Source organism: Fundulus heteroclitus, chromosome 20, assembly GCF_011125445.2.
Source record: "Fundulus heteroclitus isolate FHET01 chromosome 20, MU-UCD_Fhet_4.1, whole genome shotgun sequence".
In the NCBI taxonomy this organism is placed as follows: domain Eukaryota; kingdom Metazoa; phylum Chordata; class Actinopteri; order Cyprinodontiformes; family Fundulidae; genus Fundulus; species Fundulus heteroclitus.
The window spans coordinates 175,190-197,448 of NC_046380.1; the positions used below are offsets into that span (position 1 = coordinate 175,190).

The window sequence follows — 22,259 nt, forward strand, 5'->3', positions numbered from 1 at the left end:
CATGTTTGGCACAGAAACGGGCCGAGCGGCGCCGCTCACAGTTCTGCTCGGTTCTGCAGCTTTTAGTAATGGGTTAGAAAGGCCGTCCTCCTCCTGCCTGACTACAAACAAACGTCTGCGGTTCTGTTCGAGTTCCCAGACGGTCCCAGCCAGGAGGAGGAGGAGACCAGAACCGTGCGACCCGGGAGGTTCTCCTGGTTCTGGTTGAACGCTGCAGCTGTTAGTGTAACGGACCCGGCTGAGGACCTCTGACGCCGGCTCCCGTCCACAGAGAGGTCCGACGTTTGGGTCCAAATGAAGCCGTGAGAATGTGGTTGACTGGAGCAGAACGGTTGCTGGTTCTACTCCCGTACGGACCTCTCTGGAGCCAGAGCATCTGCAGGGTCAGTGGGGACCGAACAGAACCACCGGGTCACGCGGGCTGGAAGAGCAGCGTGCGGTCCTCCCTCTCTGCCGCCGCGATGAAGTTGGGCAGCAGCGGCAGGGAGCCCATGGGCAAGGCACCGCCCGTCCTCAGGTAGCACGCGACGATCTTCTGGTCCAGGCGCAGCTGGCGGGGGATGCTGTCCAGCGGCTTGGGGTCCAGATCCAGGATGGAGACGGAGGAGGAGAAGGCCTGAGGTCTGAAGTCCCTGAGATGCTTCTGAGAGGAGAGGCTGGAGGAGGAAGAGGAGGGTTAACGACCAGGAGGAAGGTCGGCTGATGTAAAGTAACGGGTTTCACACCCTCACATTTCTCTCTGGCTCCAGATTCTGAGCTCAGTCCAGTTCTGGAGAACTACAGTCGGCGAATCCGGCACCATCAAGGCAATTTATCCGGCCCTCAGGAGCCATAAAGGCAGATCATGTCATAAAGTAGAGACATAAATCATTTTAAAGTTTATAAAATGGCTAAAACTGAGCCTCCTGTAGCTGATGTTGATTAACTGTGTAGTAACAGCATCCTGCCACTAGATGTCAGTTTTCCTACAACACATTAAAACAACCCAGAAATGTCCAGAAAGAGAAGAAGTGATGAGTTTAAAGCACTGAGCTATATTATACACTGGAGTGCTAATAGCCGTCTGTTAGAACGAGTCGCTGTGAAGCCACCGGCCGCCATATTGGTACTCCCTATTTCCCCCCAGTAACTAGGGAATATGTGCGCTACAGCATCAAATAACGAGGATTTTCTCATGTTCAGGGGGGCCTTAAAACTTTTAAAATGTCAAATCATGTGCTGAAATATTTAGCATTTTATTCATTTAAATATATATGTTTAACATTTATAAATATATAAATAATATACAAAAACATATATTTACATATATGTACAAATATTTATATATACATTTAATATGAATAAAAAGGAAAAATATTTCAGCACCTAATTTCCTAGTAGTTGATAGTGTTAGTACATCCACTGACTGTAGAATTACCTGTGAAACGTTTTCACTCAGCCAGAAAACTGCTTGTTGTTGCAACCAAATCCTGTGGGATTCTGTGAGAGTAGGGAGTAGCAAGATGGCGGCCAGTGACTTCAGTTTTTCGCCCAAATCAGCACTCCAGTGTATAATATAGCTCAGTGCTTTAAAGTGTAACTCACCACAATATCAACTTTTTTATGCAGATAAACTGTATAAACTGGGACTAAGGAGCTACTTTTATGTTAATGTGAACTGAAATTAAATCAAAAGTATCATCCATAAAAGGTGCAACCGGCCCTTTAAATGACTTGATGATGCCAAAGCGGCCCAGTGTAGAAATGAGTCTGACAGCGCTGGTCCAGAACACCTGAATCAGATGAGCGGGTCGGTACCGAGCCTCTGATGGGTGAATTCAGGCGTTTTGGAGCGAAGCTGCATCTAGACGCTGCAGGACGGCGGTTCTGGAGGACCGGACCCGGAAGTCTCTGAGTTACAGGAACCCAGAGGACACCCTGGGTTCCTTCATGAAGGAATCAGCTTCACATCACAGAGTCTCTGCTTCTCTTCCAAGCCAGAACCAGAACACCTGAACAGACTCACCCTTCATCGTCGTCCTCTTCCTCGACGCTGGGAACCAGAGCAGCCATGATGGAGCAGTCCTTGGCCGTCATGGCGATCCGGTACTGATGGACCTGCAGGGGACAGAACTGGAGTGAGAAACATCTAAACACCGTGTGGATTTATCTCTCAGCGTTTTCATGGCGTCTCAGTGCTGATGGTAACTACTAAAAGTCACTAATGATATTCTCATGGCCTCAGATAATGGACTTGTGTCTATACTTGTCCTGTTAGATCTCAGTGCTGCATTTGATACAGTTGATCACAATATTCTCCTACAAAGACTTGAACATACTGTAGGGATTAAGGGGAAAGCATTAGGCTGGTTTAAATCTTATCTGTCAGACAGATTCCAGTTTGTTCATGTTAATAATAAATCTTCCTCAAACTCTAGGGTCACTTGTGGAGTACCACAGGGTTCAGTCCTTGGACCAATGCTCTTTACTATATATATGCTTCCGATAGGCAAAATTATCAGACAGCATGGGATTAATTTCCACTGTTATGCTGATGACACTCAGCTATATTTATCCATAAATGTATTTATGGATAAATATAGCTGAGCCATGGAATCACAAATGGTGTATTTTTAATGAAAGGTCTGAAACAGGAGCTATAATTACATACATTCAGAAGCTGTTATTTCCTGAGGAATAATTAAATAATATTAAGAATCAAATGTTTGAAAGGTTATTCATTTCTAATAAAGTAAATCGTTCTTTAAAATATATCAATTAATTGAGTTTTATTGAGTTAATGGATGAAACTCACCAATCTGATTCTGAATCAATTAAAGCTACTTTGACCTCATTCAAACTTTGGTTCTCAAACATAAAATCCAGAACTGAACTATTTTTATTTGTTCTTGTGTTCGTAGTTCATTAGTTTTCTGAATCTTTAGTTCATCGTTTTAGTTCAGTTCCACCAGCCTCGTTAAAGAGTCGCTGACTAAAACATGTTTAACTTGGAGTTAATTATTATTTCTGTTAAGTCATCGCTGATTTATTCCACGTGTGCAGAGTGGAACTTTAATCATCTTCATGGTTCTGATATCGTCTCCAAACTGTTTTACATTTACAGGACTAAACCTGACAGATGGAGGTATGAAGTATTAAATAACTTAAATGTGTTTAATTGAGCATCAACCTTGGCAGCAGCGTACTCCACAGAGCCGTCGTCCTCCATCGAGCTTTTCTGCACGTTCTCCAGGAAGTTCTGGTCGTACGGTCCGTCTATCTGGAGCCGAGTCCTGACAGACAGACAGACAGACAGACAGACAGACAGACGTCAGAGTCCAGGTTTACCTCTCAGGGCAGCTTTTCCCTCCGGTTCTGGTTGGCCCAGTTCTACCTGTCCTTGGGGAAGTCCTGCAGGTGCTGCTCCACCCGGCAGTACAGAGGATAAAGTCCCTCGATGTCCAACGCGTCCAACATCTGAGTCTGAAGGATCCTGGACAGAACGCTGCTGGAGGGCAAACCCTGAGATCCTGCATGGCAGAGACAGACGGGTCCGATAAATCAAGATGGACTCGGTTCTGGTTCCACAAACATCTTTAGCTACGTTCACATGGACTAAAGTGATCGGAATAAACGGCCGATCTGAATAAAAAAACGTCATGTAACCCAGCCAATTAGAATACGATGATCAGATTAAGCAGATTATAATTATAATCTGAATGAGAGGAGAGGTTTATGCTGATAATCTGAGCCGAGTGCTCCTGAGCGCCCGACGTAAACGTGACGTATTTCTGCTTTGAGTAACAGAAATACGCCGTGGCTCCTGATAAAACATTTCTGTTTGAAACATTAAAAGAGCTAAAAACTGTTGCTTTAGTAACGTTTCAGATGAAATTAGAACATCATGTAAATCCAGCCTGAGGAAGACAAACAAACTTGTATAATTCTGCTTCGTTTACTATTTTATTGTAGTTTAGAAAAGACAGAAGTTCTTCTTCTTCTGTGTTTTTTTAAAGGAATTTGATAACTGCACATGTCAGGGAGGTTCTATTCTGAATAAAGTCAGGTGCAAAGAAACGCACATTATAAATGGTCCAATCTGATTATTTAATCTGAATACATTTTAATCTGATCGTTAAATCTTGTGCATGTAAACTTTCAGCTCCTCTGTCTGAGCTGCAGAATCTGGTTCTGGAAGATTCTGGTGATCTAAACTGGGACTCAGGCCAGAATCAGATGATTTTAAATCAAATCTTATTCACCCACTCCACCGAATACAAAATGTACTGAAAAAAATTCACTCTTATGGACATAATTGCTATAAATGTTCCTCAGACATTTTCAGCTGTTGGTGTATTTTGGAGTCTTTGAGAGGAACCTCAACATTTTTAGTCAGCTGACGTTTTATCTTCATCTTTATCTTTTTGATCTCTGATGTGGCGCAGCTTTGGCCTTCTTTCATGAAAGTTTTACACAAATCATTAATAAACACGCCCTTTTAAGAGCTACACAGTAAAGGCTCATAATAACTCCTGGTTCTCCTCTCAGCTATCATGTTATTCATTGAGCTCTCTCCCTTCCCTCTCCTCTTTCTCCTTTTCTCCCTTTTAGCATTTTGTCTGTTTCTCTACTTTTTTCCTCTTCTACCCGTTTGTGTGTCCATTAAACATGAAATAGTCCCAGAATAAAATCTAATAAAGCTTCTTTCAGATATAAATCAGGCAGAGCTCTATGGAGAAAGCAGTAATGCTCCACTGGTGAAGGTAAAATCTGTTTTTGGCATTAAGACAATAATTCTTGGTGCTTCACTGACAGACAGGAGACATGAAGAAATAAAAAGATATTATTCATGAACCAAATCCAGCCTGGTGAAAGGGTCCAATGACAGGTTCTACCTCAGGTTCTACCTCAGGTTCTACCTCAGGTTCTACCTCAGGTTCTACCTCAGACTGGCTTGTTTTCAGGCCACACAGAAAGCCAAATCAGAGCATTGCTCGTCTGCCACCTCTGAAAAATGATCCCAGGAGGTTCTGCAAAGCCATTACACTGCAAAAACAGATCTGAAAATAAGTAAAATGTCCTTAAAGTTAGTGTATTTATCCTTGATTTGAGCAGGTAAATAAGATTATCTGCCAATGGATTAAGTATTTTGATCCCTAAAATAAGATAATTAGACATCCTGCACTTCAAATAAGATGATGGAGATGAGTTGTTACTATCTTAAGTGCAAAATTCTTATTCCATTGGCAAATCATCTTATTTACCTGCTCATATCAAGGACAAATACACTCATTTTAAGAACATTTAACTTATTTTTAGTTCCGTTTTTGCAGTGTAAGTTCTGTGGGCGGAACGTCTCATGTTCCTCCTGCCTGTCATGAGGGGCTCTGCTATCAAACCCGCTGTGTGGTTCTGACCCAACTGACCGTGGCGAACCCGCTCGTTGCTGAACAGACTGGCCTCGCAGAAGCTCCGCCCCTCCGGGGCTCTGTGGGTCAGCGGGCCGCCGTCTCCTCCTGCGGGGCTCAGCAGGGCGTTCACCAGGACCTGCAGACAGAAACGGCTTTACTCTGAGCGGCTCTACCCGGCGCCGCGGGTCGGACCGGGAACTGGACCCGCTCTACCTGGATGAAGTCGTTCAGGACGGCTTTGGCGGTCATGTGACCGTTGACGCGGTTGTTTCCACGCAGGAAGTAAGGCCTGAGGTGATGCAGCAGAGCGTTCATGTCCGGCGACCCCTCGCTGCCCTCCTTGCTGCTGTAGATGCACTGACCGCCCTGAAACCCACAAACAGCTCTTAGTCCTGCAGAACCTAAATGGCTAAATGTGTCCGGACCGACACATTTAACCTGAACAACATTCAGATTTATTAAACGGGGAGCGGTGTGAGCAGAAACGGCAGCGTTTGACTCCCACCTTGAACACCTTGAAGTTGTTCTGAGGTTCTTCTATCAGGTGTCTGATGGCGAAGTGCATCCTCTGCCTGTTTCTGCACAGCAGGAGCAGAAGAAGAAGAAGAGGTCAGAGGAGACTCCACGCCTCTCCAGAACCAGAAGGATGGTTCCTCTATAGAATCCCAGGGGACAGTGAACGCATCGTGACGGGACTCACCCTGAGAACAGGTCCAGAGGACAGTACAGGCTGCGTCTCTTCCACTTCCCGTTGGCCACCTGCACAGGTGAGACAGAGACATGAGAGCAGAGCAGTGATGATCTCCAGGAGACAGAACATGTGACCCAGCAGCAGGAACCGGACCAGAAGACTGAAACCTACTGAGACATCCTGGCTGCCTGGACAGTTTGATGTGGTTTATGTATAAATAATTTATATTTAGTGTCCTTAGGTGTGAGTGTGCGCGTGAATGGTTGTTTGTCAGGGACCCAAGTGCAATGCTCTAGCCACTCGCCCCTCTAAGAGATTTTAATGGATTCACACTAGAAATAAAACTGATCCAGATTAATCATCTTTTAAAGAGATGATTTTTGGGGTGAAGGTGGAGAGAATATTCTCACATCAGCAGGAAGTTTGGTTCTGGAGTTCTGGAGCCACAGGGGAGTGTTGGCTTAATGGTTAGAGCAGTGTGCTTACACTCAGAGAAGGATGCAAGTACCCGGTTCGATCCCCGTCCCGGCACTCTGGGTCCCTGAGCAAGACCCTTAACCCCAGATTGCTCCCCGGGCGCCACACATGGCAGCCCACTGCTCCCCATGGGGATGGGTTAAAAGCAGAGAACACATTTCGTTGTAATGTATGGTTCAATGACAATAAAGAGGATATTACTATTACTGTTCTGTTCAGCTGGCTGCCGTCTGCATCTCCACCACTAGAGGGCAGTAGGTTGGTGGAGATTCTCAGTCAGCAGGTCAGGATTAATCCAACAAAAGTTAAAAATAAAACAAGTGGACTTCTGTTCCAAAGCTGAAGACGTTTCTCTTCCATCCAGGAAGCTTTCTCAGTCCAAAATGTCGGCAGTAGTGAGGAGTTCCAGCTTTATGGACCTGCAGGCCTCCTTAGATTCACCTGTAGATTCACCTGGAGCTGATCGCCCCAACTATGGCCAGTCGTTAGGCTCTTCGTTAGCTTCACCCACAGGAGGAATGTTGTTCTCACATGCATGGAGGTGAGAACTGGGCAGGAATCAGGTTTGCTTGTTTTATTTTTTAACCTTGTGTGGATTGAGCTCAGTTTTCCTCCATCATGTTTAATGTAGGAGGAGGTGGAGGAGCGTCTATCAGAGGAGGATGAAGGAACGTCTGAGGATGTTCTCCGGATGACAGGAAGAACATCTCCATGTTGTTCTGCAGCAGCTGCCGTCAGGCAGTGAGATATTAAAGAATTATTTTTGTTCTTTGACAATGTATTTTGGGAAAAGCTGGTTAGTTTTAAACTAAGAGCAACATATATGCTCGTGCCGGTTATGTTGCTCACATAAAATTAAGAACATGCGTTATTTTGCTATAACTTGTGATGGGAACCTATGACAATGTGTTGTGGGAAAGACTGATTCTGTATTCCTTATTTTTTGCTTATATTTGCTGTATTCTGAGTTTGCAATGTTATTTTGCTTCACACACTGCTGAGATGCTGGGAACGGTTTTTGTTTTGGAAACATGTTTTGGAAACGGGACGAACAGATCAGATGGGAGAGAGAACTGGCCACTCTCGCTCCCATCTGATACTTTGTTTATGGGTATAAAAAGGAGGGAACCGCCCTCATTCGTTGAAGTCTACCGTGGGTCGTGTAAGGGGTGGAACATCACGCTTGTCTGAAAGCAATGAAAGCTTTAAGTGCTTGCTACTTTGCGCGTGTGAAGTGCTTGCTGTTTTGTGTTGCTGTATTCTGTGGGGGATAATAAATATGGGCACTATTATTCTAATAGAAACAGCGTTTATTTGTGTCTTGCCGATCTCTTCCGAACCTGAATAAAAATGTCATAAAACAGGCAGAAAGTTTTTAGGTCAGGGTGCTTTGCTTTGCATTCTGCCTATCTCAGAACAGAGCGGGGCGGGTCAGACCATCAGGCTGTGTGTGTGTGTGTGTGTGTGTGTGTGTGTGTGTGTGTGTGTGTGTGTGTGTGTGTGTGTGTGTGTTACTGTGTACCTTGTAGTGCTGGTGCATGCAGTAGCGACACACTCTGGTCTTGATGTCCCTGCTGACGTGTTTGGAGGACGGCAGGAAGCCCCATTTAGGCTGCAGAGAGAAGGACAAGCAGCTGCTGAGTGACCCGCTGCAGGGTTCTGGTGCTGGTTCTGGTGCTGGGTGGGTTCTACCTTGATCTCGATGCAGATGGGCGGCGTGGCTGTCGGCTGGTACTGGGTCGGCGTGGTTAGGTTGGGCAGGCAGAGAGCGCAGCCGCTGTAGATGTCCATGACTTTATCGCAGCGCCAGGCTGAAACAGAGAAGTTCTGCTGGGTCAGTACCGTTTGGACCCAGAACCTGCCTGCAGCCAGCGGTTCTGTCCAGAGAAGACAGAACCCTGACGGTGTCTCACCTGGTCTCTGGTGCTGAATCTTGATGGATAACTGGCGAACGAACTCCAGCGGCAGTCGGACCACTTCCTGCAGACCAAATAAGGACGTGAAACGGGTTATTCTGGACTTCCGGGTCGACGCTGAGACGTTCTGCAGCTACTGGTTCTGCTGCAGGAACAAAGCTGCTGCGGGTCAGAAGCGGATCTGAAAGCAGGAAGCGTCTCGTGGGATTTAAAGACGAACGGTTCCTCAGACCGGTTCTGGGTTTTGGGGGGATTTCAGCACCTTTACGCGGTTCTGAGCGGGTTCTGGACTCAATTAAACATCAAGAACATCTTCTAGTTTAGTCATAAACGGTACCGGACCTGACGTGTGGAAGTGAAACGTTCCACAGAATCTCGTTGGCAGAAGATACAGCCGTTTAATCTCAACTGAATAATTTTACGTAAGATCTGGTTTAAAAGCTCGTTAAGGTCAACGACCAGAACCACCTAAATTCCACACGTCCCACGAATAACGCCGTTTGGGTCCTTTAACGGAACATCAGGCAGTTTATCTGCTGCCTGATTTATTTTCAGATTATTTGTCGGTTCTGTTTGGATTATTCTGAATATTTAGACGTTGATTCTGATGCCGCTCAGATTGATCATCGGCTCGTTGTGCTTCAGCTGCTTCACTTTTCTTTATTTTACGTGTTTTACTTTATTGTTAAGGTTGATGTTTGCATGTCGTCTTTCCGCTTTCTTCCACTAAACTTTCCATTAAAACCACAGACTTACAGCTTTATACCAGCAGCCATCTTCTGCCTCTCTGTAAATTTATTCACGGTTATATTCTGAAGGCTATCTGCCTTTCTTCTTACTTCTTGATTTTAATGAAAATCGTTTTAAAATCTAGATCTGCCGGAGTTTAGAATATTTTTAAGTGTAGCTTTAATACATTTTAAGTTTATTACATTCAGAATCTGCTTCTGATCCATGAATAAAGCAGCATCTTGTTTCACAGATGGACTCGGAAAGGTGGATTTTTGTTCTTTTGATGATTGGCAACAATTAAAGCTAATTATATTTTTTTAGGACATCTGAAAATGACCGTAGAGCCGTTTAATGCTTACAATAACTGAGTATAAACACATGATCATCATCCTCGTATCAAGCAAACTTTCTCAGTATATTATTCACCAAGAATAATTACTTTTTTTGGAATGACCACACTGCAAAAACAGAACTAAAAATAAGTAAAATTTTCTTGAAATTAGTGTATTTGTCCTTGAGCAGGTAAACAACATTATCTGCTAATGGAAATAGTAATTTTACCCCTAAAATAAGATAATCAGATTTACTGCACTTGAAATAAGATGATGGAGATGAGTTCTTCCTATTTAAAGTGCAAAAATCTTATTCCATTGGCATATTATCTTATTTACCTGCTCAAATAAAGGACAAATACACTAATTTCAAGAAGATTTTAACTTATTTTAGTTCTGTTTTTGCAGTGCATGACTTGGATGACTGAGAATCTTCACCAGCATTATTCACCAAGGCAGGTAAATATATCTCACCTGGTGTGAGCTTACCTGTGAGCGAACACAGGTGAGTCTGAGCGACTCAGCTTAGGGGAAATATTGAAGGTACACCTGGTCACATTTTAAACTTTATAGTCCGCCGCACTTATTGGCTACATTTGTTATGACAGATTCCTACATTTCCCACAGTGCACCTGTCTGTGGACTCATGTTGGTCTACTGCCGCTGTTTAGAAAGGCTAATTCTAATAAAATGAACTGTGAACACACAGACATATGTTATATGACGCTGCATGTGGGTCTAAACCGGACCTGCGTGGTTCTGTTTATCCAGCAGAACCGTGGCGCTGCAGCGGACTCTTAAAACAAGTTTATGAAGGTTTTATTTCCTTTTCCGTCTCATAATTCAGGTTTTCCTGTCAGGACGAGGCGGCTGGAGGCTTCTGGGACGACTGACGACGTTTTTCTGCAGAACTCTGCCGGGCAGGGCAGGGTTCTGGGGAAAGGTTCTGGTTCTGGTTTCAGTGAAGAAACCTGATCTTAAGGGGAGTTTGATGTGAAAATCTCGTCAACGAGAAGTTAAAACCACCTGGTTTCAAACCGACGCCACTTCCTTTTTCAGAACCAACGGACCCGTCTGTCCGGGTTTCACAACCAAACTCTGACTTGGTTCTGATGCTCCTGGTACCGATTATTTTTTTAACTGTGTGAACCCAGAATCACAACAACACATGAATATGAATCATTAAAAGGTAAATTAAGGCCAAACTTGTTAAAGTCATAAAGGTTTTATTTCCTTTACTTTCATATAATCCGGGATTATTAACCAGATTCTTAACATTTAGTTCTATTCGGTTTTATTTTTACACCCGTCTGTTATTTTATTTTTTATTTTTGTTAGAAATGAATCAACATTAATATTAGAAACCATGTTTATTACTTTAATCTTTAGTAAACTGTTAGATTTTCTATCTTTATTCTTCTAATAAATAAAAAAAATGAATATCTGGATTTAATCTGCAGATAAAAATCATTTTACTACTGAGTCATCGGTTCAGTTCTGGACATAAACCCGATTCAATGACCAGAAGTTCTGAAGGATTCCTGAACCAGAACCAGCATGTCCATGTTGGACAGGAGGCCAATCAGGGCGCAGGGGGCGTGGCTTGTGTCATGCTGGGCTTTGATTGGCCAATAAAAAAAAAACAGGTGAATTTTTAGCTGGTAGATAAACAGAACATTTAAAAAAAAACAACAGTGTTGGGGGACCAGAACCAGAGCAGAACCAGACAAGAACCAGAGCAGAACCATAGCAGAACCAGGGTAGAACCAGACAGGCCCGTGGATCTGAGCTCCTGCTCTGTGTCTCTAAACTGTAAAGTCCGTGAACACCCTCCGCCCTCTTAGCTGAGTCCATGTTAGTGACGTGAAGCTGGAGCGGTTCTGGTCGGGTCAGCGACCCAAACCGTGTCTTACCCCACTGTGGACAAAGTGTCTTACCCCACTGTGGACAAAGTGTCTTACCCCACTGTGGACAAAGTGTCTTACCCCACTGTGGACAAAGTGTCTTACCCCACTGTGGACGAAGTGTCTTACCCCACTGTGGACAAAGTGTCTTACCCCACTGTGGACAAAGTGTCTTACCCCACTGTGGACAAAGTGTCTTACCCCACTGTGGACGAACTTGTCCCCCAGCAGCCGGCTCATGACGTTGGAGGTGAAGTCCACGATGTTCTGGATCTGCCTGTAGGCCTGCTCCGCCGTCTGAACAACACATCAACAACATGCCGCTCTCAGAGCCGGGTCAAAGGTCACCCCCCCCCCCCCCCCGGTACCGCCCGACCCGTCAGCGCCGCGGTTCTGCTGGCACCGACGGGCCCGGCGGGACCAGGACGTGCCAGTGGAACACGCAGGGAAATGTATTCAGATGAAATTAAAATCAGCTGCGAGCTTCATGCAAATCACGGCTGCAGGTGAGGAGCTGAAACAGAACCGCAGCTGCAGAACCACCAGAACCTCCAGAACCAGAAAGTCCACATGTTTTCATTTCAGCTGCCAAACTGAATGAAAAGAACTGTGTGGATCTCATCTGGATCAGAAACCAGAACCCGGGTCAGACAGTTGAACTGGACCTTTCCTGAAGCTCAAATCAGATCCGATACTCAACTGGACCCGGCTCCCATCCAGAACATCTCCGGTTCTCCTGGGTTCTTAGAGCTCTGTTGTTGTTCTCTTTGGACCTTGGTTCTGTGCTAAGGTGGCCGTCAGGAGTCGACACCCTCCTGCCTGAATGGTTCTGGGTTCAGTTACCACAGATTCTTCAGAACCCGGTCGGGTACCGGACTTAATAAACAGCCAAGGTCCAAAGAAAACCTCAAAGAGATCCTGGAGAACTTTAGACCCAGATCACCGCAACGGGTTCTGTTGGGTTCTGACCCGGATGAGGCGTCTGCTGCTGCTCCACCGACCCGAAGGCTCCTAATAAAGTCCAGAACCGGTGGTTCTGAGTCTAACTCCGGTTTGTCGTGACGGTCGGTGGGAAGCAGCAGAGACGGTTCTGGTTGGTTCTGGTAGTGAAGTAGAACCAGAACAGATTTGGCGTCATGAAACAACCCGAACGGATCAGAACCGCTCGGAGGAACAAAGAGGAGCTTCACCTGTGGCGGGTTCTCCGAGTCTTCAGCCGGGTACTTGAGGAGCCGCAGAACCCTGCAGTGCTGCGGGGACAGAGAGAGGCCCGGTTAGAGGTCCGGTTAGAGGTCCGGTTCACACGTAACCGGGTCGTGCTTTTATCGACAGCAGAGCGGCTGGTTCTGGTCTCCTACACGGCCAGAACCTCCCGCCTCCCTGGGAACCGGACTTCAGACGAAGCTGCTCCACACGAGTTTACCTGAAAATGAAATGAAAGCTTTGACCCGGTTGGAGAACCGGTTCCCCCCCCGGTCAGAACCGGCCGGACAGCGACCAGAATAATGAGACGGAACCGACCCGGCAGAACAGAATACCCGTCAGAACACGCAGCCAGGAGGCGCGGTTCTGCGGTTCTGGGTGTGCCGGGCCCCGGGGACATGTCCACAGAACAAAGACCGGGTCAAGGAGGACGCGCCTTCCCTTCAGCAACCGGACCGGCGCCGGGAGACACAGGTCCGTTTGCCGACCCGCTTTAGTTCACCGGTTCTGACCCGAGTTCTGCACCATGCAGGGTTTTGTTTATCTTTAGCAGCAGGTGAATGAACCTGACAGGAACCGAGGCGCGGGGGCCCGGCAGAACACGTCCAGAACAAGTCCAGACCCGGGTCCACCGGGCCTGATGCGCTGCTGGTTTCCAGCGCCGGCACGCCTAGGCCCGGCTGACGGCCCGGATCGGGCGTGGTCCGACCCGCCGCAGGGGAAAAGGCGTGCGCCGTGCGTACAGAAACCTGTTCACAAACAGAACCGGTTCTGACCCACAAAGCTGGCCGCTCCAGGGCCCAAACGGCCGGAACCAGAAGTTTAAAAAGAGACTAAGGCGATCCAGAACCGGTCCGGTCCCTCAGGCTGCTGCCAGGTGAGCGGTCATCAGAACCGACCGGACCTGGAGCCGCTGTTCTGACGGGTTCTACGGAGAACCGACCCGGTGAGTCAGTGAGCCGTTCCGGGTCAGAACAATCCGGACTCCCCTCCTTAAAGCCCCCCCATCGTGGTGCGTTCACTGAACCCCGGAGAAAAGAAAACTGCCCCTGACGTTGAAAGTCATCAGATAAATTCTAAATCCCTAAAGTCCAAACAGGAACCGGGTCCTGGCGCTGGAAGCTGTAACGGGTCAGCGGACTTTTCCACCCAGAAACAAACTTATTAAAAAATAACTTAACAACCGAAACTTTAAATATTTACTCACAATCAGCCGCTTTAACTAAACTAATTAAAGCCAATCAGCAGATTTACATGAAAGCAAAAACATCTTAAAGCTGCAGCTCTGGGTCAGAAAGAGGAACCGGGCTGAGAGTTTGGGTCGGAACCAGCGAGCCGTGGTTCTGTACTTCTGTTTCACATTAAGTCTGTCAGTCAGAACCAGAACCAGAACCGGTCTTTTCCCCGTCAGTGCAGCACAAAGCAACTTTTATCGGCTCCCCTGCAGCCCTGACTCAGACCCTTGAGCAACCTTCAGGCTCTGATTCACCCGTTGCTCAACACCGGTCCAGCCTCCGCTCGGTTCTGGCCGCTCAGACCCACCGGAACCGAACCCGGAGGAGCAGCAGCCGTCCTGTCAGAGAAAAGTTACCAGCTGATGCTAACCGCGTTAGCTTCGCGGCTGCCCTCCGGTTCTGGGAGACTTTTAACCGATAAAACTCTTCAGATCCTCATCGGATCTCCTCGGTCACATTTCTAAACGGGATTCTCGTGTGATGACGTCAATTAAAAAGTTGTTATTCCGGTTTTCCAGCCTGAAACCGCTAGCTTCTGAGCTTTAGCGGCGGACGAGCCTGAAGTTGGCTTCCGGTTGGCAGCTGTTTGAAAACTTTTCATCACAAAAAAAAAAAAAAAGATAAAAATAAAACCTGGTCTGAATTTTTCTGGACTGGTGGAGGTTCTTTAAAACTGGGTTCTGTGAAATGTTCCGACTTCTAGAACCAAACCTGGACCGGACCAGAAGTCCTGAAGCATTGTTCCTGTTTTTATCTCTGAGATAAAGAAGGATATTCAAATCAAATTCAAAAATATTTTATTAATCCCGAGGGGAAATTAAATAAATAGAATTAGAAATGTTCATCTGGACCATGTTGGTTCTGGTTCTGGTCCAAAACCACGACGAGAGTCTCAGAATCCATTAAAACGTTTAATGTCATGTGAAAAGTGAAAAAGCTTTGTTTTGCTTTAAGAGGCTTTTCAGTGTAAAATAACTAGGTTGGTTTAATTTGGATTTTTACTTGTAACAGCAAATATTTAATTATTCTTTCGATCTGCACTTAAATGTATGTTATTTCATTGGTTTTGCCACCTAAACTTTACTTTAATAACTAAGTTTTAATTACAGGGTCATGTGTCAGAGGCACATTTAATTTAACCTGCGTTTTAACAAATCTCCAGTATTTTTTCTCCTGATTTGCTGCTAATCAGCCTGAATTTCCTCACTGTGAGACCATAATTTTTTTAATTTATGTTGTTTTATTTTATAAGTTTCTGTAAATGCAACATAAGAGTAAAATAGAAAAAGGACTGGGCCAAGAATTGGCTGAAAAGTTGACGTTTAAAACCTGAATAAAACATTTACAGCATTGCTAAGACTGGGCTCATGATTCTTATATAGAAAATAACTTGTTTGGTTTGTGTTTTTATTTATATAAGCGATAAAGTATTAAATCTGGAAGCCCTGCTGTTTCATCCCTACCAAAACAGTGTAGCAACATTAAGAAAGTGTTATTTTCATGTCACAAACTTTGATTTTAAACTAGATTTAGTCCCTGTAGAAGAACCCAGACCAGGTTTACTTATTATAATAATAATAGTTTTATGTTCTAAGTATGGATGTGATTTAAGGTGGAAATGAAGACTCTAAATTCACCATTTAGTGAAATGTCTCAAAGTTCCAGCTAATATACTCTCTTTAAATGACTCCAGGGTTTTTTCCTGCAGATCTCCAGGTTCTTTAAAAACTTCCAGCTGCCAAGCAGACACCAGCTTCAGCGCCGCTAGCTTAGCTCACCCACCTGAACATGGCAGACCACCAGGCTCTTGTTTCCTTCTTCGTGGTATTTCCAGTCATTTTCATCCATCCTGTCCATTTCCATCACACCGCGGAGAACAGAGCCCACTCCTGTCACACCACAGACGGACTCACGACAGCGCCGCGGCCCGCGGGATCCTGCTGCTGCTGGCGGCGGCGGTGGACACCCGCTTCTCGGTCGAGGTCCGGCCCTCTCTGAAGCCCCGCCCTCCAGGAAGCGCCGGTCATTGAGGCCACGCCCCCTTCGTGAAGCCACGCCCCCGCTGGCGTTTTCCTGCTTCCTGCTGGTATTGTTTAAAAATAACTGATCTGACGGAGATGTTGTGTTTTATGTTGTGGCGGGAACTTTCTTTGTATAAAATAATTTATTACAAAATTGTCTTTATTTAGATTTTTGTTAATTTTGTTCATTGCAAATTCAAAGAGTTGGAATTACATTACAGACGTTTAATTTTAGTAAATTTAGTAAGTAAGTTAGGCATAAACATATTATTGAAAACTATTAACATTTAGCTGGAGAGAATCAGACAGCTGAGAACAAGCTGGCAGGGAGATTGCATAATTAACCTGCTAATTAAATTATCAGGGATTATTCTTCCTATTTGAATCTGTTTTTCCACTAAAAAGACAAATACCAGCTGGGCTGTGGTGTACGTGCTGTTTTACAAAGTATCTGGTGTCTAAATATCTATTTATCAAGGTGATTCTAAGCTTTCATCCCTGCAAACTGTTTCCTACAAAGACACGGTTGATTGTGTAAACAATATGAAGTTCTGGGTCATTTATGCTGATCTTGTCCTTTCTCCTGTTTTTGTTTTTTTGTGCATTCATTTCCCAAAGCATTCTCAACAATCCTTCCCTCACTTATGTGAATGTTTTATTTAGATTCTCTTCTTATCATAAGATCAACCATTAGTCTGATTATATTACTTGCAAAAATTATCATATACATGAATCCAGGTTTTTCAGTCACAGACCATCTTTTTTAATATTTAATGAGGAATTTAAACAATATAGTCAAACAATATAATTTAAAAACAGAATTGGGCGCCACTCGACTTGAGCTCATCTGCTGTTCTAGAGGTCACCACTAGGGGACACAACCAAACCCAAAGATTGCCCTCCACTAGTTTTTTTCCAAGTAGAAGAAGTTTACAGACAATAAGGCAAATAACCTTAATACGTGTCACAGGTTGAGTTCTATCTATTCCAAATACAATAAAACAATATAAAAACAAAAATCAAAAGTGAGGCTTTTATCAACTTGTTGTGCGGATTAACTTTTAACCAAATTAAGAGACTCACAAAAACCTTTCCAGTAATTGCCTCAATAATTAAATTTCAATTCAATTCAGTAACATATATTTGACTTAACTTTAAAAAATCCACATCTGTAAACAAAGAAATTCCACCACAATATTAAGTTATTAATAAGGAATTCTATTTTAGAGTTAAAAAAAGTCAGACAGACAGAGAGTTATTTATTCAACTTTAACCAACTTAAAACAGTGTGTAACAGCACAACACCTGTACTAATGGCACCTGTTAGAACTCGTTAACTGTGTAAAAAACACCTGTCCACCGCCTCAGACAGTCAGACTCTAAACTCAACCACAGCAAAGACCAAAGAGCTGTCAAAGGACACCAGGAAGACAACTGAAGATCTGCACCAGGCTGGAAGAATGACTCTACAACAGGCAGCAGCTTAGTGTGAATAAATCAACTGTGGGACGGAAAGGGAAGACATGCCAGACCGTTGGTATCTGGGGCCCCAGGCAAGATCTCATCCAGTGTGGTTAAACTGATCAAGAGAACGCTGAGCAAAAACCCCAGAACTACGTGGAGGGACCTGATGGACCACAGTAACAGAGGCTGCCATCAGTAACACACCACCCCCAGAGGGACTCAGGTCCTGCATGGCCAGGCGTGTCCCGCTGCTGAAGCCATCACAGGTCCAGGCCCGTCTGAAGGATGCCAGAGAGCAGATGGATGATCCAGAAGAAGATCAGGAGAACATCACGAGGTCAGATGAAACCAAAACAGAACTTTTTAGCACAAACTCGTGTTTGGAGGGTTAGGGTCATTTTGTCTTGTAATTGAATTTAAATGAAGAAAATTACGGAGCTCATCATTCTAAGTAGGAGAACTTACACAACCAGTGGCTGAATAAATAATGTTGCCTCACTATGTCAAAGCTAACAGACTGAAGGGGCATAATCAAAATGATTAGATCATTGCAATCTGGCTTTCTTTAAAAAACAATGCATTCATAATATCCGACCAGTTCAAGATCTATTAGACTATTGTGACGGACCACTAGGGGGCTCCACTCTCACTCAGTGGAGAAGTTGTAGTGGTCCGCCACATATGCAACCCCATCGCGTCGGGGTCACCAATGTGGAGGAGTGAAAATGATGACACAAAGGATGTAGGAATAAACAGTTCTTTACTCTACTCCAACTGAGAGCAACTGTACAGAAAACCATATATATATACACCAACGAACAAACATATTTCTCATCACTACAACTTCTCCACTGAGTGAGAGTGGAGCCCCCTAGTGGTCCGCCACACTATAATGATTGATGATCATGGATTTATTTTATTTTTGGATTATTTTTGGAAAGCCTTTGATACAGTAGAACCTTTATTCATGTTGTATACTTTACATTATTTTGCATGTGGTGATAACTTCTGTGACATTATTAGATTGTTTTAAAGAGATTTCACCATTTCTCTACTGCTGTGCTTTGGAACATGTCAGCAATTAGAAGTGGGTCGAGGAATTCATCAAGATGTTATTGGCTGACTGGTTAAACCAGCGCCCAATTAAGCTCTAGCTGAAAACATTTCATCTTTAAAGAGGACATATAATCCCACACTTACAACAGCACTTCCCTCACACAAAAATAGCCATTAGTGTTTTTATTTCAACTGTTCAACAATCGTGCCATCAAACATGAACACCATTAATAATGCAGTCTTGAAATACATACAGAGATATTAAAAAATATTAAAACTGTTTGGCTTCAACCCTGCTGTCAGACTTTAAAACTAAAACAGACAAACAGAACTGGTTTTACTAGGATTATACAAATATATTTAGCTTTAAAGGCGTGATAGCCTCTATTGATTGTGATCTTAATAGCTGTGTTTCAGTGGTATGGAAAGTTTTTAACTTATTGTTGGCATGTATGGAACTCAAACCTTGTTTATATGCGGATAATAAAACAGAAAAATCCTAAAAAGCTAAACCAACTCAGCAAGAATTGTGTCAAAAATTATGGTTAAACAGGTTTTACAGTGATTCCTGCTTCCAGTAAACAATGTTCCCAGTATGTGACCTCAGCAAAAGCATGACTGACGTTAAAAGGAAACACGATTCTTGGACACCATGCCAGCCTTTGGTTTAGTTTCATCAGAACAATCTATGTTGAGAAATTTAACCAGTGTAACAGGAAATATATTCTGATTACCCTGTTTGGTAGCTTTGGTGAAGTCGTGTGTATTAAGGCCACAACATCGAGCCAGAGTCACAAGAAAAGGGATCAAACCAACACGTCTGAGATATTGGCTCTTAATTAATGCAAAACATCTGTGAAGATATATAGGTTACTCATTATCTCCTAAAAGGCTGATTACATTAATTGTTCCATCAGATTAACTGATAATGTCTGCTTAGACGGACCTTCTTTCAGTTGTAGTATCGCCGCCATCCACAGCAGGGCGTGTTCATTCTGGTGTTCATGTATCCGGTTAGCTAAACACAACGACACCAAAAGAAAAGCTATGTTTTTTTTTTGCAAGGGACTAAAGGCACAATGTGTTTTTCTACAACAAACTAATTCCAGTGAAGAGGACACACCTTTTTGGAGAAATCGATGCGTGGGAAACAATTTCATTCAGCCATGGAACCAACAAACCTGCTGGTGTGGCTATTTGCATGAACAACTGCCCAGGAAATGTTAAAAAAGACTCAGAAGGTCACTGGATTGCTGCGGTATTGAATATTGATGGTCTACATTTATTCTTTTTAATATGTATGGATATAATGGGGACTATCAAAACAAGTTATTATTAAAAAAAAAAACGTCTGAAGTTATGAAAGAGCTTAAATAAAAAATACCCATCTGATTGTATCTTGGTAGGAGGAAATTATAATTGTGCTCCCGATGAATGGTGTCATAGATTCCCTACAAAATATTTGGACCAAAAATTTAATCAAACTATTATAAGATTCTGCAAAAACAATTCTTTGATTGATGTCTGTCGACATTTTAATGCCACACTAAGACAGTTTCCATGGTTTAAGCCTGATGGGTCAAGCCTGATGTCAAGAATCTATTTCTGGTTGGTGACCCAGGAAATGTTAAACACTTCACAGACTAGTATCTCTGCAGCAACTGATCACTTTGTTGTCAGTATCACTCTAAATTCTGAAAATTATATTACATTCAGACAAAAGTATTGGAATTTAATACAAGCTTATTAAAAGATGATCAGTATTGTCATATGGTTAGAATAATTTTATCTGATGTTAAAGCAAATAGAGAAATTACCAGCCAGGAGAAGAAATGGGATTTTTTTAAAAATAGAAACAGAGAGAATATTCTATTAGCTATGGCAAGGAAAAAAGCAAGGCACAAAAAGAACAGGAAAGAAAATTGATTCAGGACATTAATATCTGCTGTAAAAACTCTTTATCAACAGATGCAGATAAAAAAAATTATTGAATTGCAATCAAAATGAGATGAATTATATCAGAACAAAGCATGTGGTGCATTTATTCAATCAAAAGCCAAATGGATTGAAGAGGAGAAAAATGGTTCACATTTTAGTCGATTAGAAAAAAACAGGCAAAAGAAAAATGCAGTTATGGCTCTAAATATTGTAAACAGACTTGTAACAACTCCAACAGAAATATCTTATGAAATATTTACACATTATCAAAATGTATACTCCTCAGAGTTCTCCGTAACTTAATTACAAACTTTTATTGTTTTAGGTTTGATCTACCATCTAATGTAGAACAGATTACTAGATCAATGTGTGCTTCTGTGCTTTTTTGTTTCTCTTGTTGTGTCTCTGCTCTGTCTTCTGTAACCCCAGTCGGTCGAGGCAGATGACCGTTCATACTGAGCCCGGTTCTGCCGGAGGTTTTTCCTTCCCGTTAATGGGTGGTTTTTCTTCCCACTGTCGCTTCATGCTTGCTCAGTATGAGGGATTGCAGCAAAGCCATGTACAATGCAGATGACTCTTCCTGTGGCTCTACGGTTCCCCAGGAGTGAATGCTGCTTGTCGGGACTTTGATGCAATCAACTGGTTTCCTTATATAGGAAATTTTTGACCAATCTGTATAATCTGACCCAATCTGTATAATATGATTGAACTTGACTTTGTAAAGTGCCTTGAGATGACATGTTTCATGATTTGGCGCTATATAAATAAAATTGAATTGAATTGAATTGAATTATCAGTTTTTCTGGTCTGATCTAAGAGAATTACTTTATGAGGTCCTGAAAGAATGCTTACACACTATTAACAATGAGACAAGGATTGATTATATTAATACCAAAACCAAACAAAGATAAAACAATTATTGATAACTTAAAACCAATCACTTTACTTAATATAGATTCTAAGATACTTTACACATGCCTTGGCTAATAGACTTAAAAGTGGAATAAACACAGTAATCAGTGAAACTCAATCTGGCTTCCTGTAAAGTAGATCAATACACAACATCCGTCTAGTTTTAGATTTGTTAGATTACAAACATCTGGTTAAAGATGAAGGAGTCATTTTGTTTTTGGATTTTTTCAAAGCTTTTGATAAGATTGAACACCCCTTCATTTTACAGTCATTACAACATTTTTGTTTTGGAGAAAGATTTATAAACATTGTCTGAACATTGTATAAAGATATAACAAGGGACAGAGAGACCCGATTAGCCCTCTACTTTTCATTATGGGAACAGAACTATTAACTTTATATATTAAGAATAACGGTAAGATAAGTCCACTTAATTTCCTTGGTACGCAACTAGTCATTACACCGTTAGCAGGATACAGTATTGTTTTTAAAGGATGCTGATCAAATCCCTGAGGCTTTAAATGCTGTTTCTTTTTTCTCAAAAGCTTCAGACTTAAATCTGAACATTAAAAATGTGAAATTTTAGCAATCCATGATAACCACTTTTATTCATAATATTCAAGTCAAAAATGAAGTAAAATATTTGTGTGTATCAATTAATAAAGATCATATTGATAGGGGAAGAACCAATATTCAACCTATATTACAAAAAAATCAACACATTTTTAATAGTAGGCTTCAAAAAAATATAAAATTTTCGGAAGAATTTTGTTAACAAAAATAGAAGGGATATTAAGACTAATTTATGCAGCATACACTTTAAATATACCAGACAATACAATAAAAATGATGAACCAAATTTATTACAGTTTCATCTGGAATAATAAACAACATTTGATCAGAAAGAGTGACATGGTAAAACCAATGAAAAAAGGAGGGATGAACATTAATGATTTTGGGGTGAGGAATTCTGTAATAAAATTAAAAT

General features: G+C 42.8%; 1 protein-coding gene across 1 annotated transcript; it reads right to left on the minus strand.

Annotated features, from left to right (window-relative positions):
* Window positions 1-15,885, minus strand: ippk (inositol 1,3,4,5,6-pentakisphosphate 2-kinase; the record flags this gene model as incomplete). Its single annotated transcript, XM_036152108.1, is given in 14 exon segments — window positions 1-656; window positions 2,006-2,097; window positions 3,170-3,272; window positions 3,374-3,509; window positions 5,406-5,526; window positions 5,604-5,756; window positions 5,896-5,968; window positions 6,091-6,149; window positions 8,081-8,170; window positions 8,251-8,369; window positions 8,472-8,538; window positions 11,644-11,739; window positions 12,633-12,692; window positions 15,663-15,885. Coding segments are annotated over 14 exon segments (1,494 nt in total). The 5' UTR covers window positions 15,744-15,885.
* Between the last annotated feature and the right edge of the window lie 6,374 nt (window positions 15,886-22,259).